General features: G+C 43.1%; 1 protein-coding gene across 5 annotated transcripts in view; it reads right to left on the minus strand.

Moving 5' to 3' along the window:
• Positions 1-17,752, minus strand: part of Tmem131l (transmembrane 131 like) — a 141,512-nt gene that overhangs the window by 19,422 nt on the left and 104,338 nt on the right. For all 5 annotated transcript variants that reach the window (XM_031374204.1, XM_031374202.1, XM_031374201.1 and 2 more), the window contains 10 exons: positions 16,089-16,230; positions 15,087-15,196; positions 13,980-14,052; positions 11,131-11,258; positions 9,707-9,849; positions 8,788-8,974; positions 8,156-8,341; positions 7,241-7,390; positions 6,328-6,950; positions 3,622-3,770 (listed from right to left, as the gene is read on the minus strand). In XM_031374204.1, the coding sequence (XP_031230064.1) occupies positions 3,622-3,770; positions 6,328-6,950; positions 7,241-7,390; positions 8,156-8,341; positions 8,788-8,974; positions 9,707-9,849; positions 11,131-11,258; positions 13,980-14,052; positions 15,087-15,196; positions 16,089-16,230 (1,891 nt within the window). The remainder of the gene's footprint in view (positions 1-3,621; positions 3,771-6,327; positions 6,951-7,240; positions 7,391-8,155; positions 8,342-8,787; positions 8,975-9,706; positions 9,850-11,130; positions 11,259-13,979; positions 14,053-15,086; positions 15,197-16,088; positions 16,231-17,752) is intronic.

The raw sequence follows: 17,752 nt of genomic DNA on the forward strand, positions 1-17,752 counted from the left end.
GCTCACAGGGGGGGTGGAGGGGAGGTGCTCTCTGGGGGAGTGTGTTCCCTGAGTGACTCTATCGGACAGTGCAGTGCAGAGAGCTCCCACGGACATGAAGGAACAAACCCACAGAATCAGGACACAGAAACACCGAGACAATGACCAAGGTCAGCCACATGATGGCATCAAAATATCTACCTTGCAACCAAGGGCACATCCTTGGGTCCCAAGGTCCATTTTCTCAATGGCCCAAACCTTTGGTCTAGCAGCCTGCTAAGCAAGCTGCCAAACACTGCACGCAGATGGCTGGGCAGCTGCACGGACCCAGCGTGTGTGCAAGCACAGGATTGATCAGGGGCCTGTGAAGCCTTCGAATGATTTGACGGTTGAGATTAATGGAAGAAAATATCAAATTAAAACAAACAAACAAACAAACCTCATAATGAAGGGCTAGCATACACAAGGCTCATCTGGCCCAAGGAGTAGGCAAGACGTGGGGTTCTGGTACATGTGTGTGGCAGAGGGAGCCAGCAGCATCACCTCTGCCTCTCAGGGCCACATGAGACCACAGGAACCTTGGCGTCATTGGCTCCATGCTCAACTCGTAAACGTGGTGACTTTGTTTCTGTGTCCCTTCCTGCATCTCTGCTCATCTGCCTCACTCGTACCCCAATATCACCCAGCATTCAGACTCAGGCCACACCTTTGCTCAAGCCATAGAGAAAGTGTGATGGCTGATCTTGATTGTCGCCATGACCTACATCTGGGATCAACTGAAACCCCAGAAGTTGGGCATACCTGTCGTTTTCTTGATTGGATCAATTTAGGTAGCAACAGTCCTCTAAATCTGAGCCATAGAGTGGCAGCCCACATCGAAGACCATGGGGAAAGGAAGCCCTGGCTTTCAGTCTTGCTGCTGAGTTTGTCCATCCAGCAATTAATGTCTACCCAGCATTAAACCCAACTCCTTTGAGATTCCAACACTGACTGAAAACCAGAATCTGACAAGGAATTCTCTGGATTCCAGCACCAGACTAGGACTGCAGAGACATTCAGTCTAAACAACTCCAGGATTCTCAGACTTTGCACTGTGAAACTGCCCTTGTTAGACTATATAGACCACATCTAATAAGTCAGTCTAGATATAAATATAAACATATACTATATATATGAGTGTATATACATATACATGTATGTGTGTATATTCATATCTTCATTTATCAGTTCATATATATTCATAATGCATATATATGTATACATACATACATACATACATACGGTATATGTATATATAGAGAACTCTGAGTAATAAAGTCAGTCTACTACAGGTCCAGCTCCATAGAGGTAACCCCTATTCCTAACTCCTGCCTGGCAGTGCCAGTATGGAGAGCCCAAGAGCCTTCTTGCCCATGTTTCTCCATGGGTGGCTGCCTTTCAACCAAATGGGCTTCCTAGACACTCCCAGCTGTCTGCCCTCTCGAGTCCCCTTGGAGATTCTGCAGTGCTTGCTGCCTGCCTCCGTTGACCTCTGTGTGCTGCTGTACCTGTACAAGATGCCGCCCTCTCCAGGCTTTCCAGAACGCTTGATTACATCCAAATTCCTGTGCCTTTCTCAACCCATTTGGAATATCTATGGCTTACTTATTTTGCAGTAATTCCATTTCATTTAAGAAAGAGTCATGCTTGTTATTTAAGGTTGAACAGCCTGGAATATAGAAATAACTAGGTTCACTGACTATTTCATAAACCTTCCTTCTGAATATTTCTCCATGAGATAGATGTATAAGCTTATACAACATAAGGGTGACAGAACAGGTAATAGATAGGGTGACATTAAGACGATGAGTTACTTTTAGATCAAACATTACAGTCCGATTTTATAAGAATCTAATATTTTTTAAAGTAACTAAAGTAGAACCAAAGAAATTACCAACTTTCTAACATTTTTTTCTTCATTACATATTAGTTCATTAAAGACTTCTTTAATGGCCAGATACTATAGCATATTCCTTTAATCTCAACACTCAAGAGGCAGAGGCAAGAGGACCACTGCAAGTTTGAGGCCAGCTTGGTCTACATAGTGAGTTTCAGGATAACCAGAGAGACCCTGTCTCCAAAACAAGAAGAAGGTTAAGAATATGCTAATTTATTAGCACTGGGGTGTATCCTAGTGGTACTTACCATGCATTGGTTCTGGGTTTGATCCCCAGTGCCACAGGGACAGACAGACAAACAGACCCACACACAAGACTGCCCTCTACCTGGAATGATCACAGTTAAAATTTGCTTCCATCTGCCTTTGACCATCCCCACCTTCTATATGTTTTTAGGTATTACTGTATCTTCAGTAATATCTTTTAGGTATTACTGTATCTACTAGGTCTTTAGTATTTGCAATCTGGCTTTATTGTTGCTGCTTAGTTTTAGTCCTGGATATAAAATAAGCCAATGTCAATAATGGTCCTTTAATGTAGCTTCTGCAACCCTGAATCTTCATTTGTACTTGGTGGGTCTTCATTAACCTGATTTTCTCAGGACAAGTTTACAGGCTCATTTTCATTTAAAAATATCTGCTGTATTTGCATCTCAACTTGACTGAACAAAAAATTCTTTGCTTTCATTGCTCTCAAAGACATTGCAACCAATATTTTCTGTTGTGGGCTATACTGATGCTGTATGAATTCTGATGTTAATTCTCTTACTAAAGAGAGTTGGTCCTTGGTCGAGCCATCGAGCATGTACTCTGGATCTCATTTGAACCTTCTTTCATTTATTGGTTAATAAAGGCTAGAGCCTGTGACTGGGAAGTGGAGGGGAAGGGTGGGATGGGAGGTCTTGGAGAGTGGTGGCGGGCAGGCAGGGAGAGAAATTCGAGAAGGAAGGAGAGGGAGCGGAGGAAGAGGAAGAAGTGGAGATGAAGGAGAACCACGTGGCCAAGAGAAACTGAGTAGCAAAGGGTCTCATAGCTGGGAAATAAGTTAGCATAGTGCTAGATCTGCCCAATCTAGGCTTATCGCTTATAAATGTAATAATTGGACTGTGTGGTTTTTGTACAAGATTATTGGGGCTGGAAGTTACTGCAACCATTTTCTAACATTTGTTCCCACAGAGATGTCTGAAGCAAGCTGAAGTTTGTGTTTCTTGTGTTCCTTGCTCTGGGCCAAGTTTATGCCTCAAGTTTCATGAATCATGTAGAATGCACCTTTGTCTGCTATGCATCAGTGTACTCAAGACTTACAAAGCGGCCACTGTCATCTACGAATTGAACTCTTCCCTCATTGCAGGAAATTTTTCTTTTACTTTCTGATATTTTAGAGAAAAGAAAGATGATAAATGCTATAGGATAGGAATAGATTAGAGACATCTATCCTGTCTGCCTATGGTGTGTCTGTCTGCCTGCTGTATGTCTGTCTGCCTGCTGTGTGTCTGTCTGCCTGCAGTGTGTCTGTCTGCCTACGGTGTGTCTGTCTGCCTGCGGTGTGTCTGTCTGCCTGCAGTGTATCTGTCTGCCTACGGTGTGTCTGTCTGCCTGCAGTGTGTCTGTCTGCCTATGGTCTGTCTGTCTGCCTGCTGTGTGTCTGTCTGCCTGCAGTATGTGCTATGCTCTTCTCGATAGGACAGAGTAGGTGGAACACAGACCTCTGCTGAAGCTGTGTCCTGCTTCTCGGCGCACGTGTCTTCTGGAGATGCCCTCTGAGTCTTCTTGACTGAAGACAGCTTTGTGTCACCTGCTTTCACAGTCTCAAAGTTTTCTACTTCATTCTTGACAGGCACTTGCTGGTTATTTCCTTGAATAAATAAAAAATAAATTCAGTTTCTAGTATTTTTCCATTCATATTCTCCATAGTTAAATGTTTTTTCATTTAATTTAATGAGATTTAGGCACAATTATTTTATAACCACGATTCTTCAGAAACTGACTTTGTTTACAAGTGGAAATATACTTATATAAGAGTTCTCCAATCTTTAAAAGATGTCAAAGTGGGGGTGAGTCACTAACATTATTGTGTTGTCATTATTTACAGTATTCTAAGAGAGGAACCTGCTATCCACCAATGGAGGAGTGGAAAACTGTATAATGGGGCTACATTTAATACTACCAAACCCAACACTTACATTAGTAAAGATTTTTTTAAACTGGGATTAAAATCCTGGTTAACATGAACTAACTAGTACCCTCGGAGCTCCCAGGGTCTCAACCACCAACCAAGGACTGCACATGGAGGGGGCTGATTGTTCAGGCAGCATGTGTATGGTAGAGGATTGCAAAATCGATCATCAATAGGAGGAGAGGACCTCGGCCCTGTGAAGGTTCTGTGCTCCAGTGTAGGGGAATGCCAGGGCCAGAAAGTGGGAGAGGGCGGGGTGGCAGGCATGGGGAGGGGGGAGACAATAGGGGTTTGTTTTTGTTTGTTTTTTTGTTTTTTGGAGGGGAAACTGGGAATGGAGAAATTCGCATGTAAATAAAAAAAATATCTAAAATTAAAAAAAAAAAAAAATCCTGGTTAAAAGACACAGCCTGAGGAACCTTTATAGTAAATGAAGTAAAAGCCAGGCAGAAAGGGAAACTTAACGGAGTCACAACTGGGACAAAGGGGATAAAGAGAGTGAGTGACTGATGTTTAATTTACTACTTAGAAGACACAGAACCATTGTTTGGGATGATGGGATGTCCTGATGGTAGACTGAGGAGATGGTTGTCCAACAACTTGAATTATAGTGCTCGTTCCTTTCAGAGAACCCCAACTATTTTTTTACATCAGAATAGCCTTTATGGAATAGTCAAAATTCCACTTAAGGATTGTGTCAAATACATAAAGCTCTTTAGAATTAGCTTAGAGCTTTTCCATACTTTTGCTTGAGTATCAACAAGTGACAGTAATGAGATTTGCATGGTTTGAACACGGGTCTTGGCCCCTGGCTATTGTGGGGGGCAGTGGATATTTAGGGAGTAGGCCTCCTGGAGGTGTTCAGATCACTGGAATATGCCCTCAAAGTGAGACCTGATCTCTTCCCCTTACACTGCTTTTCTGTTTCCTGGCTCATGATGTGGGTGCATTCTTCTGAGGCATGCTTTCTACCTTGCTGGCTGAACACCAATCAGATACTAAGACAACAGGCAGTTGACTTTGGAGTAGAAGCTCCATCCAGGACTTTGCCCTTAGTAAATCTTTCTCTGCAAATTCACTGTTTAAGAGATACTTCACTGCAGTAACATGAAGCTGGCCAACAAGTACTAGTAGCCAACTGCTAAGATCAAAACCTGGCTAGTACTGAAGCACATGCCTTTAATTCTGGTACTCAGGAGGCTGAGGCAGGAGGATCTCTGTGAATCTGTGTCAGCCTGGTCTACATAGTTCCAGGCCAGCCAGGGCTACCTAATGAGATCCTGTCTAAACAAAGAAACAAACAAACAGCATTTGCCCAACAGATACAGGAATGTGCTAATATATTGATAAGAGAGAGAAAAGGGAGGAGGGCAGAGATGAGATAGTGCAGGCCCTTCTATTAGATGTAAGGTATCAACTAGGGTATACTGACAATTCCCTCCTCCAGCACCTGTAGTTCTTTCAATGAAACATGCTATTAAGGAAGCAAGACCAGGGAATAGGAGATGCTGCAGCTATTAGAAAAGTTGGTGGAACTGGGTGGTGGTGGTGTACGCCTTTAACCCCATCACCAGAAGGCAGAGGTAGGCAGCTCTCTGAGTTCAAGACCAGGTGTACAGAGTGAGTTCCAGGACAGCCAGGGCTACACAAAGAAACCCTGTCTCAAAAAATAAATAAAATAAATAAATAAGATTTAAGAAACAATAAAAAAAACTAAAAAGAAAGAAAAGTTAGGAACCTTGTATAGGGTGACTACATTATTATTATTATTTTTGACAAAAAGCCTGAAGCTGAGAACAAATAACTAGAAATACATCAGTATCCTCCCAACAGTGACATATGATAGTAACATCCCACTTTGTTCTAAATTTGAAAGACTTAGCCTCAGCATTCTACAAAACAGGTGCCTCATGTTAAGACTTGAGTTTGAATTTCAATATTTATGTCTTTGCTAAGATTGTGCACAAATGCACTCGGCTCCCATAATTCAAATCAAAGGTCACAGCTGGGCACAGACGCTTTCCCTTGTGACCCCATGAGTGGGGAGGATGACTGCTCAGTCCTGTGATAAGTCAGACAAGAATCTGAAGAGAGAGGAAGAAAGAGATTGGGAGAAGGAGAAGGGGAGGGGATGGATAGCACCACACTGCTCTCAAGGTCACAGGGGAGACCAAATCTCACTGGGAAGAGACGAGACACCAAAGGAGAACCACCATCACGGAATGACCAAGATTACCATGTTTCCTGGAAACTTCTGGCAAGTCTGACTGAGGGTACTGAGGTGGGGGTTTGGGCAAAGGACTTTCAGGTGGCTTCTTAGAAGTCTTCTGTGGACAGGGCTCTTGTTCCTTGAGCTCAGCCACATTTTCTGAAATGTTAATGTCAGTTTCCTTAGGAAACATACATGTCTGTATTCCCTCCTTCATAGTGCATTCTGAAGAAGTATCATTGACAACTGTGTTTTTCAGTGAGCTTTCCTCTTTGTTCAGTACATTTTTGGGAAGGGTTAGATTCTTCTGCAAGCTGCCATTCACGCCACTGGCGTATCTGAGGCTGACCCAGTTCTCACTGAGGACATTAGAGCAAATGTCTTCCTTGGCCGCAGCCAGGGAGCTTGCCGGGGTCCCAGTCTGCTTCTCCTCAGTGGTGATGTTGGCACTGCTGGCCGTAGATGCACTGGGTTTCTGTTTGCTGTAGTAGAAGGCACATTTATGCTTCTTCTGAGAATGACTATAGGTGGCCGGGCTCCTCTTGGCAGCATTCTGGAGCCTGCTCAGGGGTGGGCCCACTGGAAGGCAGCTCTTCCCTCTGCCTTTATCAGATGGGCTGTATGTGTCGAGGAAATTCTTGCAAGTGCTTCTGAATACAAGAAGAAATACATTTAGTCTGAATGCAAAGTAAACCAAACTTCACCTCTGCTTCTAATACACAAGGCTGGGAGCAATTGGTGGCCGGCACTGAGTGGTTCCACCCTTCAAAGCCCCATGAGTTCTCTGCAGACGAGGCCACCCAGGAGCCACACCCTCACACAAGGACTGTCTAGGGAATATTGCAGCTATTCACAAGTATGACTAAAGCCTCTATGACCCGGAGAGGCATCGGAGATGAGCAGTGTGGACCCACCCTCAGCACACAGGGAGCCTGCTTACTTGTGGGAATGGGAGCTGATCAAATCCACTGCATCACCGTTCTGCTGGGGAGAAGAGCTGCCATTTTGCCTCTGTCTTGTTTTCATGAATTCCATCAAAATGTATTGTGCTTGTTGGAAGGCTATTAAAATCACACCCAGCAGGGACAAACTGGAGAGAAAACAATGCCATTCTTTACTGTACGGCTCTCAACAGCATGAAGAAGACCCACTATAAGCCAGGCACAGTAGAACACAGCTGCAGTTCTAGCTACTCAGAAGCTGAGGCAGGAGGATTGCTTGAGTCTAGTTTGGGCAACATAATGAGACTACTTCAAAAAGAAAAACAAAACAACAAACAAACAAAATATACCCCTAAAACAAAGCTAAAGGACTTTTTTTTCATTACAGAACAGTGGTGGATGAATATCAGAAAATAGCTACAGATACGGTAATACATTTCATTAAATGTAAGATGTAATTTCTGATTATTTCTTAAAGACTTTTTAAAAAGCACTCAAGTTTTTAAAAAATGTGCAAATTCATAAGGTTGACATGACAATTCAATGTTTAAAAGTATTTTCCAAATAAAGTGACTGTTAAGGAATCGTTGTGGTCTCGTAATGTCAAATAGTAACTGGGCTGAGCTGGTAAGACTATCAGCTTTCAGATCTGCCTCTGTGGTTGCCAAGAATGCATGTAGAGCACAACCATGAGCTACATATCAGGTCCTACAACCCTCCCAGGCAGTTTCTAAAATCTTACTACAGCTCCCATTACTACTATGTCTCTGATCATATAACAGAGGACTCAAAGCATCAAAATTGCCTGTCGATTCTTACACTCGGGCACTCTGTATTTTTTTTTTTTCAATAAGTAAGTCTGCAACACGACTTTACTACTTTGCCTGAGAAGGATGGGAAAGGTAGTCGTTTACCTGACAAAGAAGACAGTGAGCCTCCAAAAGGACTCTTCCCAGCTGGGACCTGGAACTACCTCCGCACACAAGGGCAGCATGTGGTGAGGGAGGGTCACGTTGAGTGTGAAGAGGAATTCTAGGTCTGCTGCAGTGACCAGCATCAGCTCACGGATGACCCAGGAAGAGGTAAAGTCCGGAGTAAACCTACGGAGAGTGGCTCCATTATTTACTGATTTCAGGGGTGAGTGGCTCATTGCTCTGAGTATTTACTGGTTTTAATTCTCACTACAAAGCAGGATGAGCATAGAAGCCAAATGTAGGCCTACAAAACAATACTCAGGACTGGGGAGATGGATCAGTGGTTAATAGCACTGGCTGCTCTTGCAGAAGACCTGGGCTGCATTCCCCAGCACCCACATGGCAGCTCGCAACTGTTCAACTCTAGTTCTGGTGAATCAGATACCTTCTTCTAGCCTCCTTGGGTACCAAGCACTCACTTGTGGCATAGATACACATGCAGACAAAATGCCCACACAAAAATTATTTTTTAAAAATTAAAAAAAATATATTCATATAGCAGCCTACAATGTTTTACTATTGGGCTGGGTATCTCCCCAATGGTGCACCATGAACTGAACCCCAGCACTTACACGATACTGATATCTCGGGATGTGTTTGGGCTCAGTGAAAACGGATGGCAATCTAGCACTTCAAATCCATAACCCTGGCAGTTATACCCATTGATTTTCAGGGACGTCACAGTTATGGGGAGAGGTCCGATATTCTCAACTTTGAAGTTCTTCGTAATAGATAAAATCTGCTTGCTGTCTTTCAGTTCTAGTGAGGAACAAGGCATTTCAGTTAGTAGACATAAACTTCAACACTAACTTTAATAATGTACTGAATCAAAATATCATGAAAGTTGTGAGAAGCTGAACATTAGCTCAGAGACTGATTTCTACCCTCTTTGTAGGATAGTTTCGTATTCTATCTGCTCTAGATTTTACTATACAAGGAGGAAGCAATAAAAATACAGAAGTCCAGATTCTTCTCAAGTGATACTTGAATGTTTTATTCTTCTGAGAGCCTAATAGTTTGGATCTACTACAATGTATCATGTACCCTGAGACCCTGGAACTTTCATTTATATTGAACTAGGGATGAGGTAAGAGGCAGGATCTCCTGTATCCCAGGCTGGCCTCAAACTTGCTATGTAGTAGCCAGAGATGGCCTTAAACTTCTGAACTTCCTGCCTCTACTTCCCAGGTCCTAGAATTACAGCTGCATCTCACCATCCTAGGGTTTGCATACACTTTTGCTTTAACATCACAGTTACTAGACACAGTTCAGATAGGATATCAAACCTCTGGAAAGAAATGAAAGCATATTTTATATTGGGAGTTTCGGGAAAGAGTCAACAACTTAAAAAAATATGACTGTAAAGTTATTAATGCAATCTAACTAGGTCTATGGTTTCTATATCAATCCTTAATTCAATCACTCAAGAAGACTCTAAGTTATTCAATGAATGAAAAAGCCTATGTTGTAGTGCCAAGCCTGTGAACTCACGTCGATGACAGTCCATCAGGGTGGATTCAGGCACCTTAAATCGGAGAGAGCCGCCTGCACCAGGAAGTCTTCCCCCAACTTTCAAGAGCTCTTGTGCTCCAAATCCTTCCACACCAACCATGTCGACGACAGTCAAGTTATTCCTATAGGGAAGGGAATCACAGCAGCATCACCCCAGGCCTAAGTCAACAGAGTACTAAGAGACATCCCAGACAGAGAGAGCTCAACTGACCTGGCACTACTCCTACAATCTACAAGTGTAGCATCTCCTGCCTCTCACAGACGAAGATGCCTCCAGGAATGAATGCTAGTCCCACAAACGCAGCCAACTGGCAGCAGAAGGGGTGAGTGATGGTCACTCTCCAACCACCCATCATCAATGCCAGTTTTCTAACAAACTGGAACTGGGGGGTGATGGCCATGTACCAAGACATGAAATGAAGTGACAGACCCAGATGCTAACAAACTTGACAAAATAATAAAACTAATTAAGCGAATTAAGAAGTTTTCATAGTGATTGTGAAGAGAAAAAAATACTGCCTTACGGGATGACCCTAGAATTAGAAATAGAAATAGAAATAGAATAGCAAATACTGTATTGATAAAGAAACTATGAAAAGTAAATGAGCCACTATAAAAGCCTTAACATTAAAGCCTAGGTAAGCAAAGTTACTTATGTGCTGTCTGAACCCACGCTTCAGAAAGAGGTTTTAAATGAAGCATGAGACTCCACAGGAAGCCAGGGAGTCTCTTGGGTGAGAGCTTATGAGCACAAATGCTCTGGTCTTTACTTAAAGCATGTTTTCTTTGTAGTCTCATTCAGCTACAGGAAACTCTGGACAGTTGGTCTGATCCTAGAAACATCACTGAACAGTGGCTAAAGTGTAACTTATCCACAATTCCACTTGGGTAGGGCTCACCATTGCAGAGCTTCAGTTCAGGTCTATACTGGAACCTCTGCAAGAAGACTCTCATAAAGACTACCCAGGATGGAAAAACAAAGAATGAAATGCAGTTATCCTGCTTAAGGCTGCAGCAGTAACTGTCATATGAGAAAAGAAGAAATGAGCCAGTGGACCCGCCCAGTGAGACACTTTTTCCACTGTCCTTGGGGCTACGAACCAAGAGGTGGGCGGATCAAATCTACTCATGAGAGAGTCTACAGCCGTGTTGTAATTATCTTTATGGCTAAAGACAAAGAAGTAAATGTGTGCATGCCTGCGGGTGAGACTGTTCTGCCTTCTGGGGATATATCTGACTAGGGGCTGAATGAAATATGCTCCCTTCTGGAGACTCTAGCTGACTAGAGGAGGGGCAGAACTAAAGGACAAGGAGCATCTCTTCAGCCCCCACCTTTTCCTAATCTACCACACAGTTCCATCACTACACTCTGAGAAGTGTCACTGAGAAAACGACACACCTACCTGATCAGGATTAGGGAGGTGACTTTCCCATAGTCTGCTGGTGTGAACACAACACCAACCCTTCTCGTTTCCAAAGGCTGCAAGTGCACATGAAGAGCGCCCAAACTGGACTCCTCAGAAAGTTCCCCCTGCAGGTCACAGAGGACACCATTAAGCATCTCAAACCGGCAGAGTGGGTTTCACTCCATCCTCATCAACTGATTTTCTTTCCACTGCTTGTACTTGTGCTAGGGATGGAATTCAAGGCCTTCTACATGCTATGTAGACAAGGGCTATGCCACTGAGCTCCCCCTGTTCTTTCAGTCTACCTGAACTAGTTTGTTCTGAAGAGTTCAAGCTGACAAATGCTTCCTACACCTTATCTGAGGAACTTTGGTAACTGCAGGACAATCTAGCAGGATACTGCAAAGGGGATTTGCTCCTGGCTTAGATGAAAGTTGGAGTTAGAAGCCTTATATACCAAATGCCTTGACTATGTAACAGTAATTAGAAAATAGACTTTCTCTGCTTAATTCTATAGCAATTGAACAAGATCCCCCACCCACGTCAGACAAGCATAGATTGCCTTTAATAGTGAATTTATGTTTTATAGAAACCATCTATAGAAACTAGACTCTAATTAGGAGATAGACCACATTTTATTCACATTTGCCTTTACCCTCTAGTGTTCCTCTGAATCAGTACTGTTGTTTTAGCATTTATAGGCAAGACTGTTTTATGAAGTCTTTCTACTGCTTTGTCCAGCTCCTTCATGAACAGTGATTGGGTTTCGCTAGGTCTAATATACAGCCTGCACGGTAACACTCTCTCTGTGGCTCTGTCCTTCAAGCCTGCTGCCATTCCCTGTGCTACCTGGGGAACAAATGGTGATGGACCTGGGTCCATCCATTAAAATTATAAACCCCAAGAGACAAAACCTTGCTTTATAAATATAAACAGTGAACAAAAACACTGTCAATCTTCCATATTAAACCTGTAATAATATCAGCAGCAGTAGCAGTCTATCAAGTGTTATTCTATGCCAGGCACATAAAACACCAGGCACTCTATTTTATAAACCTTATTGAATATTCAAATTTTGTTATGAAGGTCAAAGATGGGATGAAACAGCTGCCCCAAATTACAAAGGTAGACAGTCAGCTCCATGCATCTTAACAAAAAACAATGCGCTTCTACAAGCAAGTCAACAAAATTACAATGTCAATGTCCCCTTTTTTATATAAAATGATTTAAATTTTTTTAAAATATCATTTTTATTTCTGTGCACATGTTTGTCCTCTTGTATGTACATGCACTACTTATGTGCAAGCACCTATGGAGATCAGGTGTAGCCATTGAAACCCCTTGGACTGCAGTTATAGGCACCACGGGAGCCACCATGGGAGCTCCTAGAAACTAAGCCTGTGTTATCTGCAAGAGGGGTCAAGTGCTCTTAACTAAGTCATCTCTCTGGCCTCATGAAAAAGAGTTTTAACAATTTCCAGTTAAATTTTCAGCTTTTTTGGATTTTTTTGGTTAATGTAGTAAGTTAACAAAGATTATTCCCCCATCACAAAGGTGTTATTTCTTAGGGAAGAAAAAAGAAACTAAACTTCTAGTAGCTAATACAGCCATTATCTAGATGAGTTACTCAGTTTGTTCAAATCTGGACAAAATAACTAAGACATAAAATACATTGCAGTGTTTTCAATTTCAAGTTACAAATGACTTACTAGAAGTAGGCAAAGCACTTCTCAGTATTCTGAACTAATTATCTCCATCACCCTGGAGGTTCCCTGAGAAGGAGAAGCAGAGGAGCCATGGAGAACAAGAGACCCCCTGCACCTCGTTTGGCACATGGTTCTGCCCCTCCAGTGCTAAGAAATGATCATTACTGTCAACAAGTCTCTACTGCAAGTGTATTTAACTGGCTCTGATTTGTTCTAGTTGAACCTTCCAGGATGTCTTTGCTCTCCCTCCCTCCCTCCCTCCTGCTCTTCCCTGTATGCTGGATGCTGGATCAAGTGTAGTTTTAGAGGGATTCAAGTGAGACCCTGTGTATGGGTATATTCTTCTCCTAGTTGCTTTAACTTTGGTTCTGAACAGACAAGAAGCATCCCCCACTATTGAATGGAGACTAAAAACTGAAAGTGCTATGGCCACTGGCACACATGACCTCATCATGACATCTGATTCCTGTTCGTAGTGTTTAGGAAAGGCATCATGATTGCCTAGATCCTAAGAATTTTAAAGAAACCTTTTAAAAAGAAGGACCTGAGTATCACAGGAATCTTGTGATTATTTCAATCATTAAGACATGTGAAAACTTTTTGTTTGCTTGCTTGCTTTTTTCAGACAAGATCTCTTTCCACATATCCCTGGTTGTCCTAGAACTCACTATGTAGACCAGGCTGGACTTGAACTTACAGAGATCTGCCTTCCAAGTGCTAGGATTAAAGGTGTGTACTACCATACCAGGTGCACATTAAGAACATTTTTTAAATGTATCTCCTTTTTCCTTACAATGCACTAAAAAGGAACGTGAAGGGACTAAAGGATTATAAGAGATTTATAAATTAATTCTTAGATCTCTAGTTGTATTTTGTTTTGTTTTTTACATGGCTCTGATTCAGTTGGTATTTCTTGTGCATGAATCTAATCCATCACATTAAAATGATGCACAGGCTAAACTCATCCTGTAGCACTATGTAATTAAAAAGCAAACAAACCCTGCCACATATGCTTCATGCCCAGAGAAGGAAAATAAGAACCGACCGAGAACATACAGACACCAGAATGGGAGCTGCTAAGGCCAACTGTTTCCACAGCTGGCAAGTCAGTGTATCCGATGTCTGAGAGTGTCCTCCTACCTGGTAAGGGCAAGCTTTCGTGAGCTGGAATTCACCAGTTGAGAGATTAACCATCTGCATGTCTGTGCCAAACCTACAGACGAAACCAAAAACTCCAGTGTTCAAACCAGCATAGAGATCAGCAACAGAGTAACACACTTACTCCCATACTTGACCTCATCCTACAGCCAGTCTACCTCAGCCCTCTGCACACCTACCGGGCAGCTGTGCTAGGTAAGTACTGCTCGGTGAATGACAATGACGTAGGCAGCCCACAGTACAAAATCCCCACAGCCACAGAAATCTACACAGGAAAGTATTGTTGCATCCATTTGGCTTACTACAAGAGTAAGTGGCTCTCAACCATTGGCAGCTTTACGCCTGTGAGAACTGGCAGTATCTGGACACACTGAGAACTGGCAGTATCTGGACACACTAGTCACATGGCTGGGGAAGCCTTGCTGGTCCCAAGTGAGCAGAAACCAGTGAAAGTACTGAAGGTCCTCTAGCACTGTTTGGTCCCTGCTTCCCCTAAAAGGCAGCATCTGTGATGAAGTATTAACACGGCAAAAGCCGAGAAATCCCAAGATCAAGTTTGCCATTCATTTTCCTAACCAAGAGGAGGAACATCCCAAACACACCTACAACTCCATTCTGGTGGTGTTGAAGGTAGAGTTCATGCTTCGCCATCTCACCCTGTTTACCGCTATACTCATTTCTTGTTCCTGAGATAGGTATGCCATTCTGTAATCTAAGCTAGCCTCAAACGCATGGCCCTCTCATCTCACCCTCTTAAGTAGTAGATTACAGGCAGGCAACCCCTGTACCTGTCTTTAAACTCACTTCCTGTGCTTCCAAAGATCATCTTAATTTAAAAGATTCTCAACTTTAGAAGTATATATGAAAATTTGTGATAGTTTCTCTAGTTCAAGAAGAGAATGTTCCACTGAATGGTAGACCAGGCACAGTGACAATGAAGGTGCCACACAAAACAATGCCACATGCCTCAAGGGACTAGGCTCCCAGGTACTTAGGTCGATAGGCTCACATTGTGTGCCACTACACAAAGCATAGGAAAAACTGAGTTTTAGCAGTGATTTCCAAAGGCCTGCATGGGGATCTTCCTACCATTTGTGGAGCAGGCGCACTGCGGCTTCAGGTCTCGGGTATAGGGAGAGAGGTAGCAACTGCAGGGAGACAGGCCGAGGAGACGGGTTCCTCACCACAAAGTACTTCACCTAGATTTGAGGACAGGAGGGTTAATATGGCAAAGAACATAGCAGCCTCTTAAAATATTCCTGCCAAAAGAGCATACAGTTAGTCAGAGGAGGGACAGTCCAATGTCTACCAGTCAGTGGTTCCCCAAGCTACACATCTGTCAGAGAAGAGGAAGAATGAAAGGAAAGTGTGGCACATTAACCACTGAGGACTCAGGATAAAGATGCTTGTCGCCAAGCCTCATACAGTGATTTCAATACCTAGAACCCACATTGTGAAAAGACAGACTTCACTCCTCAGAGTGGTCCTCTGATGTCCACTGGACACTCATGCAGGCACAGTGAAATAAATAAACACTAAGAAGTAGTGAATCCTGAAAGGGGCAGTTGGGAATTCCTTCTTGAACTTAAAAGGTAAGCCAAGATAGCAGCCACGGAGCCTCAGCAAGCACAAGGGCGGTGTGCACCGCGACTTCGTACATAGTGTTCTTGGTGTGTCCCCTTTGCCTTTTCCTTCCTGCCACCCAGACTAGGTGACACAAGCCCATGAAGGTGACTCAACAGCCCAGGCGGCATCACACAGCAATCTGGCTCCCTCTAGATTGATTTCCTTTGGCTGAGGCTCTCTCCGAGACTCAGAAACCTATTTCAGCTGGTGTGGACCAAGAGTCTCGCGCTCATCTCAAACATTGTCTTACAAAGTTCATATCCAATTAATATCTTCGTTAAAGGGCTGTGAACTTAGTTCCTCTTCTTGTCCCTGTGACATCCCTATTCAGTGTCCTAATGTTTGTGCTATGATAATTGTGAACTTCAATTAATTTTTTCTAAAAACAAACCTCTAGGTAGAAAGACCTAAAAGCCCCAGGCTTGGGCGTCACTGACAGAGGAGCTCAAGCTACACTCTCCTTACCACACTGTTCCTGAGAGCGGTGGCACTGAAGTTCAACACAAGGTCAGGTTCTGGTACCACACGAGGCAAAAAGGAGGCAAACGGCTCTTTCTCCTTGGATTTCTTTGCAAATGCAAACTGAGCCATTCCCAAAACGTTTCTTCTGTGCAGTTGACAAAGAAAAAAAGAATAGCAATAATAAGTGCTTATGAAAAACAACCTCAACATTCGGGGGGGGGGGGGGGGAGGAAGAAGGAAATGCTAAATATCCCCATTGGGAACAGAACTCTTTGGGTATGGCTTTTGGTAGAATTTGGAAAAACAGAGTGTACAACTGATCATAGAGGTCTGGTGATGTCATCCTGAGCTGAGCACATATCTTACATATGAGTGCCCCAGGTTCAATGTCTGACATTAAACACATACACAAGCACACATAAGCACACCACTTAAACAGAAAAACCTGTTTTACTGGAAAGCAAGCAAGTGTTCAGAGAATGACTGCTATTTTGGCACCACATCAAACAGACACACAGCTACCCTGAAGGACAGTTACAGTGAACTTGGAATCCGTCATCAAAATTAATAATTATGGGGCAGGGGAGCAGGTTCGGTAAGAGTGCATGCTGAGTGGGAGGAACTACATTTGGATTCTCGGCAGCCACAGAAGCTGCTGGGCATGAGGCAAGCACACCTAGGGCTGAGCACCAAAGAACGATGAGCTCCAAGTTCAGTGAGAGACTGTCTCAAAGGGAAAAGGTGGAGAGAGACAAAGGACACTACCACATCCTCCTCAGGCTCCTGCTTAGGTGAACAGATGTATATACACATACACCCCACTCGCAAACTGACAAACGATGACAGAAATAAAGTACACACATAAACTGGAAACTTTGGTGATGCTCAAAGGTGGCTTTCAAAGCACAGTACATGGTAACAAAGGGGGCCGACATGAACTAATCCTCAGCCTTCCCATTTCAGCCACTATCTACCGAGACACGGCTTGTCTGTGAACGCTACAACCATGGTACGGTTTTAGGGATCAGCACGTTTATATGATCAGACTACTGAATTGCCAAATGCATCAGCTAAAGCATATGATTTTAACTAACCACTGGACAGAATGACATCTGGGTGGCTTCCTGATGTGACACAGTCACCTCATCAGCAGGGACTCAGTAGTCTTGTTAAAACAGATGTAAACTTGAGAAATCCCAGTGTGGGATTTTCTATAAGACAACTTGATCTAGACTCAAGTTTGTCAACATGATAAAAACTGAAGGCAGATGGGGCTCTGCTCTCTAGGGTACAGAAGCAGAACAAGAAGGTGTAGCCCTGAATGACCCTGAATTAAAATAAAGGAAGGGTGCTGAGGGTCCTGCAACAGGTATGAGACGCCAACTGGGGGACTTGTAGTATGAACTATATATGATATATTATTGTCCAACTGCTGGTTGCAGTGGTAACGTTACATATAAAAGAATATTCTCCAGTCCTTTTCTAATGAAGTATTGAGAGCCTCAGTGTGATGCTAGAGAGACTTTCCCAATACAAAACCAAGGGCTCAAGGACGACATTCACTGCTCATTTTCAAACAACTCAGAAAAAAAAAAAGGCCAGTGAACATGTATGTATGCATAAACACAGAAATAACACCAAAATCTGTGCAAAGTCTTAGCTGGTGA

The sequence above is a fragment of the Mastomys coucha genome, unplaced genomic scaffold, assembly GCF_008632895.1.
Source record: "Mastomys coucha isolate ucsf_1 unplaced genomic scaffold, UCSF_Mcou_1 pScaffold16, whole genome shotgun sequence".
NCBI lineage: Eukaryota > Metazoa > Chordata > Mammalia > Rodentia > Muridae > Mastomys > Mastomys coucha.